At 29.6% G+C, this 23,523-nt stretch overlaps 4 protein-coding genes across 6 annotated transcripts; 3 read left to right on the top strand and 1 right to left on the bottom strand.

The window, feature by feature from the left end:
- Positions 1-2,589: 2,589 nt before the first annotated feature.
- On the top strand, positions 2,590-3,908 carry LOC109338544. 3 transcript variants are annotated; one of them, XM_019575810.1, is made up of 4 exons: positions 2,590-3,146; positions 3,341-3,424; positions 3,516-3,589; positions 3,717-3,908. In XM_019575810.1, the coding sequence occupies exons 1-4, from the start codon at positions 2,691-2,693 to the stop codon at positions 3,745-3,747; spliced, it is 645 nt and encodes a 214-aa protein (XP_019431355.1). In that variant the 5' UTR covers positions 2,590-2,690; the 3' UTR covers positions 3,748-3,908. The 3 variants fall into 3 exon arrangements, with proteins under 3 accessions (XP_019431355.1, XP_019431354.1, XP_019431353.1); XM_019575809.1 differs by having other exon boundaries at positions 3,341-3,589; XM_019575808.1 differs by having other exon boundaries at positions 3,341-3,908.
- An 807-nt stretch (positions 3,909-4,715) lies between these two features.
- Positions 4,716-6,432, top strand: LOC109338546 (putative E3 ubiquitin-protein ligase RING1a). The gene is made up of 5 exons (XM_019575814.1): positions 4,716-4,770; positions 5,443-5,524; positions 5,653-5,773; positions 5,860-5,901; positions 6,186-6,432. Exons 1-5 carry the CDS (start codon positions 4,716-4,718, stop codon positions 6,186-6,188), a joined length of 303 nt encoding a protein of 100 aa, XP_019431359.1. The 3' UTR covers positions 6,189-6,432.
- Positions 6,433-14,194: 7,762 nt separating this feature from the next.
- LOC109338540 (18.5 kDa class I heat shock protein-like) lies at positions 14,195-14,942 on the bottom strand. The gene has a single exon (XM_019575803.1). It carries the CDS (start codon positions 14,872-14,874, stop codon positions 14,404-14,406), a length of 471 nt encoding a protein of 156 aa, XP_019431348.1. The 5' UTR covers positions 14,875-14,942; the 3' UTR covers positions 14,195-14,403.
- Positions 14,943-18,138: 3,196 nt separating this feature from the next.
- Positions 18,139-21,589, top strand: LOC109338542 (protein yippee-like At5g53940). Its single transcript, XM_019575805.1, has 5 exons — positions 18,139-18,329; positions 19,632-19,675; positions 20,324-20,432; positions 21,112-21,167; positions 21,247-21,589. The coding sequence occupies exons 1-5, from the start codon at positions 18,234-18,236 to the stop codon at positions 21,323-21,325; spliced, it is 384 nt and encodes a 127-aa protein (XP_019431350.1). The 5' UTR covers positions 18,139-18,233; the 3' UTR covers positions 21,326-21,589.
- The last annotated feature ends 1,934 nt before the right edge of the window (positions 21,590-23,523 follow it).

Raw genomic sequence — 23,523 nt, 5'->3', positions numbered from 1 at the left:
ATGAAACATATGCGTTTTCCTTTAAAATTTAATTTATCAAGTATTATGGTGATATATTAGGAGAATCGCGTGTTCATATTTTTTATATTTCAAAAATTACATTTGGTTTACAGCCTAATTAGTTTAATGAAGTGTATTTGTAAAACATGTATTTATATATGGAAAAATGATTCATTATATTGGTTAGATAAAGCTAAATTTGGAGTATTATATAAGGCTAAAGTTTGAGATTTGATCGTTAAAAGTGATACCTGTTAACGAAGGAATTAGTTCCTAGTGCAAGGAAAAATAACAATGTAGAATTAATGTAAACATATTCTACATCTCAACATGCTAGAGCATCTATAATGGTGGTCATGGAATGAGTTTTTGGGCCATCATTATAGAATAGATGAGCCAAAATAACTATGTTTCTCTATTTCAAACTAATCAAGTATTGTATTCCAAGATACAATAATGTCAAATTTAAAAGTTAATTTAGTTTTTATTTAATAATATATTTTGTCAAATTTTTATTGATTAAGTTGGATATAGAATATCTAAATTTACGAGCATAATGAGAGGCAATAAAAAGAGGAAGAAAAAGGAAAAGAAGAAGTGAAGGGATTTGGTTTTAGAAAAGACATGTGAAATTAAAGTTTTAAGAAAAGGGGGATTTAGATAGAAGTGCGTGTGCACGTGCAGACATGTGTTTGAATATGTGGAAGTTCGCATATGAATATTATCACGCACACGTGGCCACATGCCGATGTGAATCAGTCCTAGCGAGTAGAGGAGAGTGAGTGAGTAAAGAAGAGTGAATGTGAATGTGACTGTGAACGTCAATGTGACTGTGACTGCATGTGGATTCATAAAATCCCACTCAACTGCACTCTTCCCAATCAAATTTACACTCTTGTTTTCCGTATTTGCATGCATTGTAACAACAGAATCTGTTTATAATAAAAATGGGTTTCGTTGTTACCTTTTCGAGGATGTGACTCACATTAAAAAACAAGCACCACATTTTTCTCTGCATTCTCAATGAATAAATGCTACAAAAAATGCAGGGAAATCTATATATTAAAAGTTAAAAAATTTATATTTATCCATTATTTATTTACATTATTTTTTCTGAAAAACAATATTAATTAAACATCAATAATCAATAAAAGTAATGATAATTTATAAAACTCATATACTATCAGCGCATATATTTCTATCTCTTTGTGCAATATGTGTGGTTACTTTCCTCACTTATTCTCTCTTGTTTATCATAGGTGTCAAAGATGTCATCCTCATACATCAAAAGTAAAGTTTAGTTCACTTAATATATTTACGTGAACAGAATAAAATATTTATTTCAATCATTAAAATTATCATATTTATCATATTTAATTATTTTTTATAAAATATTTTCAGAAAATAAGAAAAAACAGTACCTATTTCGTAATTTTAAGAAGGAGGGTGTATGGAGAAAATATAAAAAATATTTTTTTTTGTGAAAGTGAAAGATGTTTCACTATTTACCCATCATTTTCATGACTAATTGATTTTAAGATGAGGGATGAAAAAAAGAAATTATGTTGTTCATTCTTTAATCCCGACACAACACACATGATTGACAGAGAAATGAAAAGACAGGAGCCTCTCCTACAAATATTTGGTCTTCATTCTTTACCAGTCTCATTTGTTGAGGAGACAATTCAGGTTATACTTGGTGTACGTGACCGATGGGGATTAAAAATATAATATTCCATTTTAATTTGTACCCCAAATTTTTAAGAAGTCAAAAACACCCTTCTCTCTTTCTAATAGCCTTCGTATCCTCACAAACTCTTGTCTCTCAAACGCACGGACACTATTATTCTCTGAGACTCAATCTTAAACAAATGCCCTACTCTCCTAAACCTTAAACCATACTTTCTTAAACTCACAGTCACAGATACCAATAAGCATTCTATTATTTTCTTTGTTCATACTTTCTCGAACTCATATTTTACTGTCACTCGGCTTCTATTGGGTTAAACCCCAAACCCTATAACCTCTATCACATGGGTGTAATTAAGAAGTAGAAATGGACGTGTAACCATTTTTGTTAAGAAGGTACAAGGCGCCTCGCTGTCTTTATCATGTGAAATGAAGCAGAGAAGCAGATTGAGAACAAAACTACTGTAGCATTCCTCTTGCTTTTCTCTACCTATCCATTCTCTCTCAGTTTTTATCCAACTTGGTGTTGAAGACAAAACTCAACACCCTATACTATATATGCCCTAACTAGAGAGGATATACACATTGCCACACTTAATAGTAAAAATTATTGGATTATTAATTATGCACTTTAGTTCATTTAATATTAAACCTTGAAGATTTATCGTGTCATCCAAATAATATATATCTTTGAGTGGAATGTTAATGAATATCTTAAAAGTGCCGATTAAGAAATCCAAAATTGACATCTTATATAAAAATTGATGAATTCAAATATATTATATGTTTAAAAGCCAAAATTTGGAATGCAATATTTTTTTTAATTGCACGTGACGCTTTGCTTATAATAGGGGTCGTGTACGAGAGAGTTTGATACACGTATAACTCTTTTCATCCTTTTACCACCACACTTTCTTTCATCATAAATTGAAGACTCACTCCTATATAGTAGAAATAAAGAATAAGAGAAAAACCGGTTTTAGATTTTCTCTTAGAGGAAGATGAATGCATTAGCTGCTTCAGAATGCAGTAGCGGGTGTGAGTCTGGTTGGACTATATACCTGAATAACTCTTTCCTCAACCACAACCCTTCTCCATTTATTGGTGCACAAGATGACGATGATGATAATGGATTTTATGATGAAGAAGACAAATACATAAAATCCAAAAGCGAGGAGGATCAAGAAGAAGACTGGTCTATGGTTTCTGACGCTTCTTCTGGACCTCCACATTTCCCTCAACATGATGAGTCTTACAATAACTTCAATGCACAACAAGATATTAATCCAGGCTGTTTCTATTCTGCATCTAAAGCAGCATCCAAGAGAAGAAGTAAAAAGAAGAAGAAAGTTAAAGAAAACCAACACCTTCAAGATAAGCAGCTGCAGCAACAACAACAACATTTACCTTCTTTTCTTGATGACACTGCTAGCTCTCCTCTCTTTGACTTCTCCATGGTCAGTTTCACCTTTCATTCTTCTATTTAACGTTTCTCCTATTGTAAGTGTTAGAAACAGAAACACAATATAAATTGAATGCATTTTTTCTGTACGATTAAAATGTACAAGAGCATGGTTCTTTGTCTATTTATAGTATAGGCCTAGAATACAATTATGTTACTCAAATATAATGGTTCTTGACAAATTCTCAGAACAGTATTAGTGTGAGCAACCAACAAATTTCAATAGAGAGTATGGTTGATTACTCACAAGGTTTCTCAGCAACTTATTTTGAGGTACTTGCCTTTTTCTCCCTCCTTTTTATTATTGAAGATTTTACACTTGGTTCGAAGTCATATGTAACATGGTTTATATGTGCTGTTTCAGGGAAGATTCTCATTGCAAGACCACTTTGGTTTTCTGCAACCATCTCTATCAGAAAATGAAGTTCATAGTAACAAGTAAGCAATTGCTTCTTCTATCAGATAACTTATTAGTTCAATTATGAAAGTGCCTATATATGACCTGTGTCTAGCAACATTTCAATTTATTGATTGTTACCATTCAATTGCATTATGTGTTTTGCAGATCGGACACGGAGGGAAAGGGATGGGAATGATATAAAGTTCATTTTACTAATTGTTACCGACGCTGTTGCAGTGGAAGTTACTGAAGATTGATGGAGGGAGGAGAATCATATGCATGGATGGTGTGGAAGGAATTCGATCTCATAAGGGATTGTTTTCCTTTTCCTCCTTTTGTTTTCTTTTCTGATCATCTCTTGTATATGTCTTGTTAGGTTCGAGTAGAGCACATCTTGTGTCATTGTGCAAAATTCATGTCAGCCAAAGTGCTTTGGAAATGCAAAATTTCTTTAATAGATAATTGCTATCTAGGGGTTTAGAATATATTCCTCGGTCTTTCCTGTATAGTTTAGAACGGTAGTCTTCAATATTATTTAGATTAGATCTTGGACTAGGTTTTCAGCTAATATTAAGTCTAATATTTTCTCTTTTACTAATTGGTGTTTGAACCCGAAATCTTGTATTCTTGCTTCCAATTAGTTTTTCTTTGTTTTTGTATTGAGTTAGTAACTGCTATATATTTCTTTGCTTAGCAAAAGAAAAAGAATAACCCTGTTAAGCACGTCCCAAGGAATAGTGTGGATTATAATATGACATTAATATGCTCCAATCCAAGAAAATTGTAATTTAAACTTATACTATCCGTTGCCTGCTAAATCTTTTCATACTCGATGCATGGAAAATTGAGACAAAGGCTAGCTATGCCATCAAAGTTGATTAGGTACGATTTCTTTACATCTACATTTGGATGTTTACATTACTAGCTGTAGCTGTGTTTATGGGAATAAAAGGCTTAATTATTAATAAAGGACAAGGTTTTGGTATTATTCTGAAGGTTGTAGTTCACCCTATATATTAACCCAAGATAGTTTTACCAAATAAACAACAGCTAGAAATTGGATAACCTGCTCTTTCAGTTCCAGGTTATAAGACAGTGTGCATAGATGCCAAGGAATATGTGGATCGCATGTTTGAACACTCAGATTTTGTTTGTTAGAAATAAATGGGAAAGAGTACTATAAGGGAGATAAAGAGGGATAAAAGCAAAAATGGAAAATGTATTATCATTGTGTTTGTTTTGAGTATAATATAGTAGTCTTATCATTATGTATCGGACTAATACATGTTATACATAATAATAAGGCTAAAATATAACTAACTAAATAATAAAGCAGATATGTGAACTTTATCTCATTCAGAAGGATCCTCATTTTTTAAAACACACACACACATATATATATATATATATATATATATAAAATGTTATAAGTTAGATGTGCCGTTCCTAAAACGTAGAATTTATGGATCTAACCCTGGTGATTGATAATGGAGTGCAAACATAGATAAATCTAGATGGTGTATTTTCAAAAGTATTTATCATGATGGTGTATTTAAAAAAAATCAATTGAAACAATGAAAGAGAGAGAGAGAGGGAGGGAGGGAAAGGAGAGAAGGTGGCAAAAGTAAATGAGAATTAATTAACAACTTCAATGAAATGTTGAATATGAGGGAAAAATAATTGTATTGAGGTATTGTATGCCAAAATAGTGTATACCGACAAACCGGCAATTTTCTTACATATTTACTCCAATAATTAATTTAGATCGTAGGGACTTTGTTGTTAACATGTTTGGTCACGCACTAGCTTTTGATGATATTGTAGAAAATATGATAAATGTAGCATCATATACGCTAAATTTGTTTTCCTAACTATCATATTATTTATGCAGACACTATTCAGAAAACCAAAGCCATAAAGGAATGTCTGCATCGCTTTTGCGGAGAATGCATAGAGAAATCTATGCGTCTTTGGTTTGTCCTCAAACTTTCACTATCAACATTATTATCTCACATATTTACAATTGGGGTGGTATGGTTTATTTGCTGCAAATTTTTTATATTAATTTTCTGAATAGTCTAGACTTGTTTTTTTACTACAGTAACAGTGAATGTCCAATTTGTCGCACACATTATGCTGGCCAATCCTCTTTGAAAGACGACGTTAACTATGATGCCCTGATTTCTTTTGTATCTACTCGTATTGGCAAGTATGAGGAGGAGGTAAGATGAACATATATCATCTTCGATTGAAAATGAGTTTTATCTTAATGAAAACATCATTAACAACATTCTGGGTTTTGGCATAGGAATTGTCCTTACATGAAGATGAGAAGAAAGACAATAAGCTGGTGAGATTTCACTAAAAATGTAAAAAATATGAATGTCTCTAAATTTTCATTAATTTCTATTGATGCCTTTATAGTTAATGAGATGAGAATCACCTGTCTCTAACGGTGTCTCATTCCATGTCACAAACCAATCATATATTAATATGTGAATAAAATAAAAAAATTAAAAGCAAAATGTAATAAAATTGAACACTTTGATTCGCTTGAAACATAGAGTGAAACACCATATGAGACAAGTGATCTCCTTAATCTTTTCTCCCTTCTAAATGTTCTCTTTGATGCAGTGAGAAAGTCCTTCACTTCCAGATGGTTAGAACCAAGAAGGCTTTTTGTTGTAGTACATGCTATCATGATATGGAATTATTGAACGTAGATGTTCAATAGTTCAGTTCTCTAATATATCATTAAGTATTAGGACAACATAAGTTCATTAGTTGTTTCGTGTTTGAATTTATACAGACTAATATGCTAGTTTTGCTTCAGTTGTCCTTTAAATAACTGACTCTATCAAAGTTTGGCTGGATTTCTTATCTATCTTTGGTTCTGTTAGTTTTGATTGTTAATTGTTTATCTGGTGCAGTTTTTAAGTTTGTTTTATCCTATTGTTGGTGGGGCCTTGTTGTTAATCTTTGTTGGTGGGTTTGAACAGAATTGCGACTAATCTATGGGCTTTTTATCCACTTGAGAGGGATGTTATCAAGTTTTCATATAAATTACACTTACACTTTATTAGTTTTAATAAAATTAAATAAATAATTCCTTCTTTTTTTGTATATGCATACAAACCATAGTTGATATATACGTACACTACATTGATATCCCTCCATATAAAAAAGTTATGTGTAATATTTTAAATAAAATGTGTGATAAGTGTAATTAAAATGATAACTAAATAAATTTTGACACAATAGTTAAGTATGAAAATGATCATTTCTTACAACTTAAATGAAAAAATTGTAATTCAACTTTGTTTGGACCAAACAATTAGATCTCTCTCCCTTTATTAATCCTTAAACATTTTAAAAGCATGTTAATCCTACAAAATAAAAAATATTGGCTAATTTACACTATTTGTAAATGAAAAATTATTTAAAATGAAGGAGAACATAACGCATATTAGTTTTATAATTTCTTGAGGGAGAACAATATCGAAAGATGATTAACGTATCCTACATACCACATCAAAATAGAGTTGATGAAAGAAAAAATCAATATCTAATAGAGATATAGAGAAGTATGTTCCATACTAAAATTATGTCTATAACATTTTTGGCACATTAGGACTTTAGTGCATGTAACCAAAGCAAAGCTCGAATCCATCCACTTTCTGAGAAGATACTGAAGATTAGCTAGACCCATAATAAGTCATTTCCTAGTATTTGGATGTATATAGTACGTGTTTGTCTTTAGCCATATATGCATTAAGTTCGGGAAGAAAATAATATGTCGTATATTTGTGAGTTATGATAATGAGTGGAAAGGGCGGAGGTGTTGTGATCCAACAACAAGGTGCAACTACTTCTATCGGGATGTTTTAATGAAGTGTCATCTTAGTGGTCTCCACAAACAAACAGTATTACATAGCCTTGTTTAGGGATTCTGATTTGTCTTTTGACCTCCTTAATGAGAAGTTGGATCCTCTCTATTATTGGAGAGTCCATTACTATTTTGAGATTATGACACGTAATAAAAATAAAAATCTAACCGTCTTAATTTTAACTCATTTTTTAATAAAATAAACTATAGTTATTGTTTTCTCTTAAAATCCAGTATTGGACTGTCCAGTACTAGAGAGGAGTTGGTTTCAATGATAGATTGAAAAAAATTATTTAAGTTAAAATTGTAATTATTAAATATTTTTATATTCAATCATATCTCTTAGTACATAAAGTGACACAAAGTTCAGCAGATTTGCTCCCCTTCAGTTCATATTATCATTAAGTATAGTCTACCGTGTTGCACCTTCTTTTGATTTTGGAATCATTTGAATTGTATTCCTTTACAAGCTCATTCTTACTCTGAATTCATCCATGGATTTTGAAGTGGGCTGGATTTTTGGCTTGAACCTTATAGACGTATAAAACTTCACTAAAAGAGATTGTTTTCTTTTAGGAGTTTGTAGTAGCACTCCTAATTGACTACTGACATATCTCAATCAAGCATTCTAGCATCTGAAGAACTGATTCTTCAAACAACTTGGTGTCTGACACGTATCCGACACATATATGCTAAGATTCGTGAATAATACATACTCGTAGAGTATCCAAAAATTAAAAAAATAAAATAAAATAAATAAATATCAAGACACGTATCAGATTCGTTTTTAATAAAATATAGGATATATAAATTTGTTTTAAATATAAGATATATAAATTCTTTTTTAATAAAATATGATAAAATATATTTGTTACGGAGGACTATGATTTTCAATTTCCATTATATTTTTTACTTTGGATATTTTGATTTACATTTGTAATTTTATCATATTTTATGTGTTTTTTATAATTTCATACACGTATCCCTGAACGTATCGTATCCTATATTTTAGTTAAAATACATGTCGACGTATCGGATATGTATTGTATCTGACACAAATATCTACATATCCGTGATTCATAGATTCCAGCAATTAAGTTTGCATTACTTAATACCTTTTGTCCAAGCTAAATGCTAAATACTTGACATAAAGCAACAGCTTATGATTTTCTGTAAACCAAAGTTTATTCACATTACATGATATCTTCTTAAGAATTATAGTACAAGATATCATTCCTACACACATCACACTCATTACAACAAATTAAAGAGAAAAACAACATTTTCAAGTCTCAACCAAAAGAGAAACACACCATTCTCACAACAGAGAAATAATTTTACATAATCTGTTCAACCAGAGATTTCAATGGCCTTGACATCATTTTTTTCAGAGATTTCAATGGTCAATATCTCCATTCAGCCTTTTTCCACCAAGTGTGCATGTCCGAACTATGATAGAAACCATCCAACTGGATCAACCATTGAGAAAGACGACCTCCCTCATTGGAGTCACGTGCAATAATAGAAGCCTCCAAATGAATAAATCTTACTTCACATTTCTCTCCAATGCCAGCATTCCACTTATAAGAACCACTAGTTGCTACTTCAAAACTTCCTCCTGTTAAACAATTAAAATGCACTTTGAATGAACTAGGAGGAAGATTAATTTGGACGCTTATTTCATTTGTAGAACCAATAGAAGCATTACATAAACCAAGTGTAAGGAAGAAGGTGACATAGAATATGGATGGCATTTTTAATTTTTACAAGACACGCATACTTAGATGAAGGAAGGCTTGCATTTTGTTTGTAATATATATAGGGAAAAACGTGTTAAATTATCTTAATTAATAGATGTTTCAACTTCTTGGTTGAATAAGCTCATTTATAATCTTTGAAAGACTAATCCTTTCATAATGTATGGTTACTCCCAACAAGATATTAGTTTCTATATTAATAAGATTTAAAGATATTAGTTTCTATATAAATAAGATTTAATATTTTATACTACTAAATGAATAAAATATTAAAGTTTAATATTTTATACTTTTTTTGGTTTCTATATAAACCATTGACTTAGAATTAATCATTTCTGATTCAGAATATTTGAATATTTAGTTACTTACCTTAATAAGTTTTTCAAATATTTTGTAAACTCTCCATCTGAGACCGTATTAGCCACTCAAATGTTAACTTGGTTATCAACTTAGTTTTCTAAGAAGATTTGTGAACATGCTAGACTTTCAAAAATTAATTTGTCATCAAAAATTAAGAAACTGAAAAAAATGTCTCGATTCTTATTATGGATTAAATGTTGTTTAATGTATTTCTCAATTTCAGTATAAAATCTTAAATATCATTTATACATAAACCAATGACTTTCAATTAACACTAAGCCAAATATCGTAATATTGAACGACGCTGTTAAAAACGAGACGAAAGAACATCAACGGCGTATACTAAAACAAAAGTTGTCAATGTGGTAACATCGCTATTGTACATCAGTAACGTTAACGCTAACTTGAATGAGTTATGTTTAATAACATATGTGATAGGAAGCGCTAATAATGTTCATAATGTTCATCAATCTCGCAGTGCAGTGTTGAATAAGCGTTATTGAAGATGACATGGTAACAACACCTTCTTAATTATGCGTTGTTAAATGTATACGACTTTTTAAGTGTTAGAGATATTAATGATTAGGTGATTATGCATATCTTCATTTCTTAAAATATTAATGGTTGAGTAGTTATGCGTCTCTTCATCTCTTGAAATATTAATGATTGAGTGGTTACGCGTCTTTTCGTTTCTTGAAATATTATTGGTTGCATATCTATAAATATTGTGGTTCACTCTACGTTCTATTTATCAGTAAAAGTATGTGTTTCTATAGGAGTATGTTCATGTTCATTCAGTTTTGTATATTTTCTTATGTCGCCTTTTACAATTTGTCATGGCACCTAACGAGATAAAGATAGGAGGAGGAAGAAAACACAAAATAACCAAAAAGAGAGCAATACAATGCAAAAGAAAAAGGGAAGTTTTGTTAAAAGGAATAGAAAAAAGACAGACGGTAGATCTCAACAACTCGAAGTGTTAAAAATGTTAAAGTTATAGTGTCGGGAACCCTATATCAGAATCATGTCAAATGCAAAAGATAGAAATCTAATATATGCGAACATGTCATACTTTGGGGTGATCGAACGAATATGAGAATTAGATTACATAATGTTTCGGGTGCCTGTTTTTTATTGTATGTGGGTTGATAACAACAATGGTTTTTAAGTTGTTGATTTAGAGTTCATGCAGGTGTATCTTAATATGCCAACATATAAATATGAGCCATTTATTCTAGCATCACAAGCTCAACATGTATTCTATGTTTGTGACTCACCTGATATGAAATGGTACATTGTTCTTTTAATTAACCAAATAATCGTCAATAATATTGATAACAAAAAATATGAAGATATTGGTGAAGATGATCTTTTTTGGGACATATCAGTCGTGTGAGAGCAGACCAACTACGGATGATGATTTATATATCACGATAAAGGACTTTGGGTGAATCAATATGTTCCTCCAAACAAGGATGATCTTACAAACCAAAAAAAAATCAAAGAAAATAAAAAAGTAGATGCAAGTAGTTTTTGTATAATTATAACTTAATTTTGATTGTTTGTAATTTGTATAATTTTGTTTCTTTGTAATTGACATAATTTTTTTATTTATAATTATGTACTCTGTCAAAACATAATTGACATGATATTCATTGTTTGTAGTTTGTATTGTATTGATGTTTATAAAACAAACTTTTGACATGTATTAATGTATATGTGTTGTTGATAATGTATAAATATCTCTCTTGTTGAGAATGTTTTTGCTGCTAATAAATGTATATGCAAATATTAATTTTTACAAATCAATAATGAATTCTAGGGGAAGCTATGACATGTGCTTCTGTAAAGGATTAATACAACTGCGCTTTTTATATACAACATTGTTGTACATGCTTAATACAACATCATTATATGTGTGTTACGCTGTTGTATTAAAGTGTTGTTTGAGAATATTTATGAATAATATAATAACGTTTTTTTGATAATGCGTTGTTATATATATGCAATACAACAATAAGCGATGTTAGTAATACCTATAAAATGCGTTGTTTATATAAGACATATATGACATCGTTGTGTATACGATGCACTGTTATATTTATGCAATATATGACATAACTTTTTGTGTAATGGGTTGTGGTATATATTCAATACAACAACGTTTGAAAAGCGTTATTAGTCATGACAATATACTATTGTGGTCAAATAGAAAGCGCATGAAAGCACCGTTATACATTAAAAATATACATTGTTGAACTGCAACTCTGACGTAGTGTAATCATTTATTACTCAAAAGATCTAAATGTTTAATTACTTAAATTACTAATTAAGTCACTATTGAAATTGGTCTTTCAAACATTATAATTCTGTAAGCTCAATTCTTCAAAAGAAATTTGCTATCATATACATTATCCACCGGCTTAGATCTGTAAAGAAAATTTTCAACATAATAATCTCTATAAATTATATATGTCACCAAATTAGTCATTCAAAGATATTTGAGACTGAATTAGTCATTTAAATGTTAAATTTATTGTCAACCTAACTAATAAGATTTGTCAACATACTAAACTTTTAAAGATTAAATTGTCATCAAATTAGTCCCTCTATTGACATATTATTAATAGATGGGCTAACTTTTCAACAAATTTAATTTTCAATGGACAAATTTGGTGACAATTTTTTTTGAAAAGGGACTATGTGATAACACCAAGATCTTTAGAATGCCAATTTGGTAGCTATCAAAACAACAATCATAATCAAAATCTAGAATTAACACATCAAATACAACTCATTTAATATATGTTATTCGTCATTCCCTCTAAGCCTCTCTTTGGTAGAGGGGAATTAGAAGGGAGAGAAAAGGGTGAGAGAGAGATTGAAGAGAAAATGATAATTTATCTTGTTTGGTTGAGAAGAGAGAAAGGGATGAGAGAATAAAAAGCATGTGGGACCTACACAAAAATCTTTCTCTCCTCCATTGGTGAGAAAATGAGAGGAGATGAAAATTTTGACATAAATGCCCTCCAATTTTTTTAATATACTTCTTAGTTTTAAATACTATTAATATAAATAATTCTCTTTTAAATATAAAAATATCAATTAAAAATGTCAATTGAAATTATAATAGAATATATCATTTAAATTATAATTTTTATTGTTAGTTAACAATAAAATAACATTTATCTCTCTCATTTTTTTATTTTAGGGACATTTTTGTCATTTGAATCATAATATCACCTCTCTCTTCTCATTTTCTATCCAACCAAACAAAAGAGAAAAAGAAGAAAATATTTCTTTCTATTCATTTTCTCTCATTTTTCTCTTATACCAAACATTACTAAAATCTACTCAATTTCTCCTCTTTCTCTTTCACACCTCTTTCTTTCTCACTTCTTTCTCTCTTCTTATTTTCTCTTGTTCAACCAAACAAAACATAAATGTATGTTATGTATTGATAATATTAAAGAGGAGGAGTAAGTTTTTTAAACTTACACATCATCCTAACCTTCAATTCTATGGAAATTCAATAATTTAAATTAATGTATAGATCTAAACCATTAAATGTCCATACAAATAATGGTTAGGATGGAAAGTATAGTAAGTGGATCTCACTCAATATTAAATACACCAGTATTTCATTTATTTAATGTGTTAACAACAGTTAAAAATATTGTTTAAGGAAAACAAAATGAGTAAGTCAATTGAAAACTAAATTAGTATTTTCGGATTTGATAATAAATGTTAATAGAATTCTTAAAAACAAAATGAGCAAGTGAATGAATTCTTAAAAAAATGTTAAAACTTTTAAAGGGATATAGAAATATATAATCACGTGTACGAAGGACTATCAAATTTGATTGTAATATTTATGTATAGACGATATAAAAATCTATTTATAGTCAATATATTACTTACCTTCATTTGTATTTTTAAAGTTAATGATACTTAAAAATTTATTATCAATATATACATCATTTTCTCTAAATATTTTTTAAAAATGACATATTCATATAATATGGATCACAATTTGATAAAATTAAAGGATATTATAAGAAAAATATGTATCAAATAACAAATCTTAATCTAATCTTTATAAAAATAAAGATATTTAATTACAATTTATAATTAAATAATAAAAAAACATAAAAAATAATTTAAATTTTCAATTATTTCCTCTCAGTTCACATAAATTTATTTTTTATCTTTAGTACATAATTTCCTTTTTTATCTTTAGTACATAATTTCCTTTTGTTGTCTTCTATTCATTATGTTAGAATTACTATTTAACACTCACTGCACTCACTATGCTAGTGCTGGCTAGATGGAGCGTTGTCTGTTACAAAACATTCTACTAGTTGCTCTCCCCCCTACTCTATCATGATGCACCTTCTTTTGTTTTTGGAATCATTTGAATTGTATCCCTTTACAAGCTCATTCTTACTCTGAATTCATCCATGGATTTACTGTGAGATTTCTCATATCTCAATCAAGCATACCTCAACCGAATTGAAATATTTATATTCATTGCAATTCATTCAATTTCTAATTTACTACTTGCATACCTCAATCAAGCATTCTATCAATTAAGTTTGCATTACTTCATACCTTTTGTCCAAGTTACATGCTAAATACTTACATAAAGTAACAGCTTAAGATTTTCTGTAAACCAAAGTTTATTCACATTATTACATGATATCTTCGTTACAATTCATAGTACAAGATATCATTTCTACACACATCACACTCATTACAAGAAATTAAAAGAGAAACACAACATTTTCAAGTCTCAACCAAAAGAGAAACACACAATTCCCATCATGAGAAATAACATTACATAATCTGTTCAACCAGAGATTTCAATAGCCTTAACATGAGGCTTCTTAACCTCTTTCTTAGGAACAGTGATAGTAAGAACACCATTCTCCATAGCAGCTTTAACTTGATCCAATTTAGCATTCTCAGGCAATCTAAACCTTCTAAAGAATTTACCACTACTACGCTCCACACGATGCCATGTATCATTCTTATCTTCTCTTTCAACATTCCTTTCTCCACTTATCTGAAGCACTCTATCATCTTCTATCTCAACCTTCACTTCCTCTTTCTTCAGTCCTGGAATATCAGCCTTCAACACATGCGCTTCTTCGGTCTCCTTCCAATCCACACGGGCACTAACAAATGCTGAATTTTCACTTGGGAATGAACCAGATACAGAATTCGGAAATTGAAAATCCTTGAATGGGTCCCATATGTCAAGGGAGAATGGGTCGAATATGTTGCTCCTTCTGCCACCGAAATTGGGAATGAGTGACATTTTTTCTATATGAAACTGTGAATTGAAATTGTTGGATGTATAGACACAATGTATTGTATTGTTTTGTTTTGTTTGACGATGTGGAAGAAGGCATGTAATATATTTATATAGGAAGGTGAAGGAGTAATGTGGTACTTTCGAGAAAGTCCTATTTTTTTTGTTAATTTTCTTTCTGAGTATATGAAAAATCGGGGACATTCTGGATTTTAGAAGATGAGATTCTAGCACCAGAAGTCTCTAGATCAAACCGTTCTATGATTTCATGGCATTATTACAGGCAAGCCCAGAATATTTTGGGCTTACAATGAAAGGCTTTGATTCAATTTTTATGATGTGCTATTTTAGCTGTTCCATTTTCTTTTATATGGGAATAAAAGAAAATTCTTATATTATACAAATTCTTATATTTTTTTTGAAGTGGAAAATAATCTATTACCTATATAATAAAAAGAGGTTCTTACCACATCATCATGCACACAAGTCAACTTTTTCGTCATATTTCTCTTCCAAAACAACTCCATTTGTTATGGTGAAGCCTCACATAGGATATGAGCTTCTATACTTTTCTATTATTATAGTAAATGTTTAAATTCAAACACACACGATCAAATAAAGAAAGAAAAACACATTAGTTGTAAGAAAAAAAGGATGGAAAATCATTTCTTATTATTCAAATATCTTCTGATATCATCTCTCCAATGTATTAACTAATATTATTCCAACACACAATCAAAGAAAGAAAAAACACATTAATTATAAAAAAAATGGAAGGCATTCTGAATTCTCTTTTGAACAACATTATCATGATTAAATTAGAAATATAATTATTTTTAATTTTTATTTAGATCTAAAATTACAAGGTTAAAATTAATGAGTGGAGTTATCGAAAATCATTTCTTATTTATTTGAATATAACAAGGAGTAAGTGAAATATTATTTGAAATATTATTCGAAATTGTCATTTATTTTCCTTATGTGTTTGAACAAGCAAATACAGGCTAATACATGTGTTCTTAACAATGCGATTGTATGAGTAACATATATGTTTTAACTATGCAAATACATGTATAACATGTGTTTTTTTAGCAATGCGAATGAACGAGTAACATGTTTGTTTAAAATCATGTGAATGCATGTGTCATATGCGTGTTCTTAATAATATGAATGCACAGGTAACATATGTGTTTTTAACCATACGAATGCACGAGAAACATGTATATTCTTAATCATAAATGCATATACAATATATATATTCTTAATCATGCAGCAATAAAACACTACACTGTGCAAATGCACGAATAACTTGCTAGTTGCATATATAATTTTTTTTATATTTATTGGAGAATAACTTTTCTTCGGGAATGTAGAGAGGGAAAAAATGGTCTAGATAAGACTAAGGTGAAATGATATATGTGAAGAAAAAGATGAGGGATTTAGAATTATAAAATTTAAAGTGGTATAATTAGTCTCTTTTGGTTCATGTGGGTCTTTCTACTGCTCAACTATTATTATTGTTGTTGTTAGCCTAGAGCAGTAGAGCCATATGACTGTGCACTTCAACCTTTCTCACACATTTAAGGAGTATATTCACTATAGTACTTAATCATTATTAATTGAGAAAAATATGTATCAGTTTTATACATTATAATTGCACCATTTACCTGATATATTTAATTATGGTTAACTTTTTCAAAAAGTAATCTAAATAAATAGTAGATGATGAAGTACATGTGCATAAATCTTTACACTGTCACTCTGTCAGTGTATAGATTTTACACTCTTATTAATTATAAAATGTATTATTTATCCCAAAAAGGTAGAGTTTTTGAATACTCTTATTCATTAATTATTATGAGAAAAAAATGTATGTAGTTATAATGTTTTTTTTATGTTATCAAGCGTATCCTTTCATATTTTGGGTAAAAAAACTAATCTCTTTCGGCGTTTGTATTGCCCCCTCAACAAGTGTTACTCCTATCGAACTCTCAACCTTGTGGATCAAGTAGAGTCATATACTACAAGATCAACGCTTTGTTGATCATGTACTTATAATGTAAAAGTTTTATATATTGTATTATATCATCTTTTATCAACAATTCATATTTAAAGATATATACATAGTTAATGTCAAGTTGTATACATAATTATTATATCATTTACGATTCATTCATTTGAATAATTTTTTGAAGAGTATCTGTTAATTAAATTAAATATAAATTATGGACCATGCAATGACAATGAATAAAACCATGAAACAAAGTTAGAATTCTAATGCTTCTAGAGTGGTATGGCACTAATGGCTCAAGCCCCGTGGAAGGAGGCCTTCTTCCCCTTCCACCTAAGCTGCGCAGGAAAAGCCCAAAGCCAATCCCAAATAGTGAAGCTTCATAGGGTCTTTCTATCCATGTGCATGTAATCCACATCTTTACAAACATGTCTATTTTATCGAGTCTCTCTTCAAGACAGTGCCCAAATTGTTACGCATTTTATGTATATCGAAACTTACCCGACAAAGAATTTCGTTAGCATGTATAAAGTATGCATTGAGAAATAAATGTTAGACTCTATTATTGTTGCCAAGTAAAAAAGTGTATCAACTTGATATCACTCTATTATTATTTAATAAGTTTGATATTTGGTGTAAAAGTTTTACGACTCTATAATAATTGATTAATATATTTCTATTATTAAGTTAAATTATTTGATTTACTATTATCAAAATTATTTTACATTAAATTAAAATTCACAATTATTTAGTAATTAATTATTACTAGTAGAGCGATAGATATTTGGTACTTGCAAGTCCACATTTTTACTTTCTGGTATCAAATATTTAAGTTTTATATTTTTTATTTTGATAAATCAGAATATTTTTTGTTTTGAATGTACTTTATATTATAATTTTTATTTAATACACTTTATATTATATTTATTTGTTTTTATTTTAATTGTCAAATGAAGGTGAGAGAGTAATTAATATGTTGATGATGATTATATATAATTATATGATTTTTTTCTAGTAATTAAAGTGTTAAGAGGAAAATAGAAAAATGAAAATTTTGCCATGAATAATTAATATTGTTTTCTTTTTATGTAGTACAGAAGTATAGATATAGATATTAGTAATTTGAATGAATTGATAACTTTAGTATAATAAGCTATTTCTTAGTAAATAATTATCATTTAACAATTATTTTACAAATTAAAAAAAAAAGGAATTTTTTTCCTTAAAAAAGAAAGAAAGAGATATGTGTAATTCGTGCCGGTTGCCGGTAACGTGATGTGGCAGAGAACAGTGTAGGATTTTGTGATTAGGGGTTGTTGTTGTTGTTGAGGTTGTCGTGTGTGCATTGATACGAATGGGGAGAGTTTTTATTCTTGATTTGGATGGAAGATCTTACCGATGCAGATTCTGTGATACCCCTCTTGCTCTCGCTGATCATGTTCTCTCTCGTGTACTCTCTCTTTCTCTCTCCCGTTTCTATTTCACTTTTCATTTCAATAATTACATACATATATTCACTTTTTCATTTTAATTAATCAATTTTATTTTTGAAAGATTGAATTTTGTCTACTTAATTTGTAGACTTGTAATTGTAATCCATTGTACAGACCCTGTAGGCTATGTTCTATGGCGGTTTCTGATAAATTAGGGTTTTATAAATTAGATTATTTTTGTAAATGATATTTAAGATAGTGTCAAGTTTAGATTTTTGAGAATGTTTATTTCATTAGCCCAAGGGTGACTTTGGTTTAATTAAACGTTTTCTGTTTTCATTTTTTGTTCTCGTCCCGTTCTCTGTTTTGGAGGTGATGGTTATTTTCACTGTTTCATGTGCAAATCTTTGAGAACAAGAAACTGAAGGAAGATAATATTATGACATTTTTCTAATCGTTTTGAGGTGGACATTTTTGTAGTTATTAATTAAAATAGAAAACATTTTCTTAAACCAAATGACTTGGAACTAGAGTCTATTATATGAGATTCAAATTTCAGGAGAAGTTACTAGTTTGGAATATTAGACTTCTTTTGGCTTACATGCCATTTGTTTCCTTGCCAATTTATTTCCTCGTGCTTCAACTTGTTGTGGGTGTGATCTTCTGAGACATGGAACTCTCATTTAAAGGGGGGTGTCTCCCTTATATTGCCTGGCTTTAGGAGTGAGAAGTCCTCTGTGTAATGTTGATTAAAACTTTCTATCTTGTCAGCATTTTATTTGCAGTTACTAAACATGATACAGATATTAAATTTGTTAAATTTTGGTCACTTTAGGTGTTACTGTGTTATAGCATTGTTCTGTAATGGGAAGAATGATGACACTTCAATTTTATTTTTTGCTTGAGCTTTTACATTGAGAGTAAATGGTGGGCTGATATGTGTTATTGCTGCTGTATTAAAATGGAAATTGAACTATTTCATACCTCGAAAGTTTAGGCACTTTTAGTCTCCCTGAAACTCATGAATTCTTGTAAAATAAGTAAATAACTTCACCTGCTTAAATGGTGATGCTAGTTACTAGTGGTTCTTTCACATTTCTGTTGTAAGCTGTATTTGTGCTTGCTGCATTTATAATAGCATGGATAAATATCCACGAACGTAAACCAGTTCAACAGTTTAATTCTTTACTTGTTCTAGGTAATTATTGTTGGTTGCTATTATTTGTTCCACGGTTGAAGATGTAGCTAGTTCCTTTTGTACAAGTCTTTTCACAAACCTTAGCAATTTGACTCTGGTTTTGTTTTCATATGATGATCAGTCCTTCAACTGCCGTCAAGGGAGGGCATATTTATTCAGCAATGTGTAAGTTATTTGCAACTTTTGCTTCTATTCTCTGCCCCCCTTCCCCTGCTTCAATTTTTTTATCATACCTTAATACTGGACTACTTTGATTTCTGTTCAGCATTTTGCAAAGGACAAATTTAATAGTTCCACCCTGCCCATGAACCCCCCTTACCCTAAAAAGTTAATTATTTTATTTTGGGCTCATACAATGGTGCACTTTACCAGTTTACCTGCAAGTCGTTAATTGTTCTGTTTCAATCCTTCTCGTATATGTCCTTGATCCTCAATTGAGGTTTGATTTTGATCCTATGGAGTGATCCAAGGATTTTATAGTTCAATCAACTAGTGCCATTTTCTACCAATCAATTGGTTGAAAAATTCTCTAGTATATATATTTTTAATATGTGGTTCTGTTCGGTTCAAATGGTTATTAATTTTCTAAAACCATGAACCGAATCGAACATAAATGGTTCATTTAAAAAATAACCGAACCGAACTTCAAAACCGAATTGAACCACATTTTGTGGTTTGGTTCCATTGGTTTTGCGGTTTGGTTCCATTGGTTTTGCGGTTTAAACGTAACTGCTTACACCCCTAACCTTACCTAGCATCTTCATGGCTGACTATTTCCAATATCCTTGTTTATTAATTTCTGGACTCTGATAGGGTGAATATAACGCTTGGTCCTCAGGAGGAGAGAATAATGCTGTCTGGATTGCACACTGTTGAAGACATATTTTGTTGCTGCTGTGGACAAATTCTTGGATGGAAATATGTGAGCTTTACCTTTGCACCTTAAGTTTCCTTTCATGTTTTTTGTCACTTTAAACGATAAGTATCATACAACAAGTTGTCAACACTTTTTTAGACATGTCTAAAACCCCATGAGGCCACGATTACCATGAATCTTACCCACAAAACCATATTAAAACTTAACTTTGTGCTATTCCTAGTTTCCATCAAGTTTATTGCTAATAGAAGAACAAACCAATAAGATTTGTCTGGTTTCCCAATCTATTTTGACTATGGAATTCATTTGTAATCTACAATGTCAAAGTGTGACCTGCATTTTTATGGTGCTACACTTCTACTCGCCTTTTTATGTTAAAGTTAATATTAGGAGTTTGTTTTCTATCTCATGAGAAGTTAATTCAAACTGATGCATTCCCATAAAACACTAGTTTTTTTAATGTGATCTTGTTTGGAAGAAGATTCATGGAAAATGATTCAGTTTTAGTCCCAGAGTATCCCGGAGTGTTTAAAGTGTTAATGGCATTAGAAGAGATCTATCTTAGATTTATTTAGAAGGATTATCTATTGATGCAAACAGTAACTGTGGTCAAGTCTTTCTCTGCGTTCTTGCCTCAATTTAATTTGATTTTATCATCATATCGACATCATCTTTTGATGAACCCAAAGCAGTATGAAGTAATGATTAGTTTGGGTTCCTTCAGATTGTAGCACATGACAAAAATCAAATATACAAGGAAGGGAAGTTTGTGCTAGAGAGGTAGAGACTAAAACTTGGTTTTGACTTTTGATCATGTTAAGCTAAGCTGAAATTTAATTTCTATTGATGCATCTAACAGATGGAGGATAACTGATGATGTTGCAGAGGAATTAAATTTAGATGTTCATGCTGGTTCAAGTGACACAGAAAGCTCCTAGCAATGTGCTTATTTTCATTAATTGAAGTATTTTAGGTAGCAAATATTCTATACCTTATTAGTATTCATAAAGAATTTTTGTATAAAAGGAACTCCTTAGTTGGAGCAAGTAACTTGAACCGAACTTATTTCCAGCATTTATAACTTTTGTGAGAGATCCTCTTATATATTTTTATGGAGGCAATACACAATAATAGCCATATCCTACAGGTTGGAAGAGCAATTCATTTTTTATTTAGTTGAAGTTAACACTGTTACTTTGCTTGATCTCAGTAATCTATCTATCTATTTACTATATAACAAAAAAAACTCCTATAGGGACACATGTCAATACTTTATGCAAAGTTTGCTTCTTAGGGACAAATGTCAATACCTCATGTAAAGTTTCCCTCCAAAATTTCATCACCTCATACTATACAACCTTGCACACATGATTAAACTATCTTTTACTATTTGTTTAAAATATAAACATAATGACTCATTAAATAAATAATAAATATATAACAAAAAAAACTTCTAGGGACACATGTCAATACCTTATGCAAAGTTTTCTTCTTAGAGATACATGTCAATACCTTATGCAAAGTTTTCCTCTTAGAGACACATGTCAATACTTATGCAAAGTTTTCCTCTTAGGGACACATGTCAATACCTCATGCAAAGTTTCCCCTCCAAAATTTCATCACCTCATACTATACAACTTTACACACATGATTAAAACTATCTTTTACTATTTGTTTAAAAATATAAACATAATGACTCATTAAATAAATAATAAATATATAACAAAAAAATTCTTAGGGACACATGTCAATACCTTATGCAAATTTTTTTTCTTAGGGACACATGTTAATACTTCATACAAAGTTTCCCCTCCAAAAGCTCATCATCTCTTACTATACAACCTTACACACACTATTAAAACTATCTTTTACTATTTGTTTAAAAATATAAACATAATGACTCATTAAATAAATAATAAAGGAGAGACAAAATGTTGTGTAGTTTTTCTCACAATTGTTCTGGTTGTAGTTTCCTTCGGGTGTCTCTTCATTTCTCAACACATTTATCATCTTCAACTCTCAAACTCACTTACAACTATTCTTTTAATTTATGTTTCTGTTGGCAGTCGGTTGATATACTTTATATTATTTTGTTAAATTGTGATCAACAAATTTATCATCTTCAACTTTTAAAATCAACTCATAAGTATGCTATAACTCAAATTGTGATCAACTTTTATTTTTATATTATTTCAATTTTTTCTTCATTTGTGATAGATATAACTTCTTCATCATATAAATTTCACATATTTTATTTAACAAATCTATCATCTTCTACTCTCAAACTCACTCACATGTATGGAAATTGGTTGACTGTTACTAGAAAGGAGAAGAAGATTTTTAAGAAACAATATGTCAATATTAATGAAGTTAATATTCAGAGAAATATATTATCACATCATAATAGTTCATCAAATCATTCCTTATAAAAAATAAGATAAAACAATAGTAGTAAAATAATACACAAAGATTTGAAATATTATTAGTATATTTCAAGCTATAAATTAATACAGGTACACATAAGATCAATTATAAAATCAAGAAATTGTATATAAATTGAATACTATAAAATATAATGAGTCACAATTTGAAATTAATATAATAATAGTCTTATTTTTATTAAAATTATTGAAAAACTATGTCCTTGATTTGATTTTATTGTGATTACATAATTGATTCTTTTACCTCTATTTTCTTAAAAATAATCATAAGATTTACAAAGTTGTATGTATTATAACGCATATTTGATTTATATTTTGTTTGACTTATTTTTATTCTTCAATTTTAGGCAACACTCATTATAAATATATTTTGTTTCGGATTTAGTGTTTGCTTCTAATATTACAATGTTACTTTTACAATATTAAGATAGTAATAATGATAAGTATAACATAAATAGAATATTAAAGATATTAGATTAAGAAGATTAAAAATCTTAACAATTTTTGAATATATATTAGTATAACATATGAGAATATAACGAATGAGAATTTTCAAAATATTTAATTACTATCATTATATTATTTAATTAAAAGATAACAATAATAGATATATTCATGGAAAATATATGTATTTTAATTAGGAATATATAAGAATAACAAATCAATTATTATACTATTTTTATTATTTTGATTAA

This window comes from Lupinus angustifolius, unplaced genomic scaffold (assembly GCF_001865875.1).
Source record: "Lupinus angustifolius cultivar Tanjil unplaced genomic scaffold, LupAngTanjil_v1.0 Scaffold_28_47, whole genome shotgun sequence".
Classification (NCBI taxonomy): Eukaryota; Viridiplantae; Streptophyta; class Magnoliopsida; order Fabales; family Fabaceae; genus Lupinus; species Lupinus angustifolius.
The sequence above is the reverse complement of the archived record's forward strand: the minus strand, read 5'-3'. Positions and strand labels throughout refer to the sequence as shown.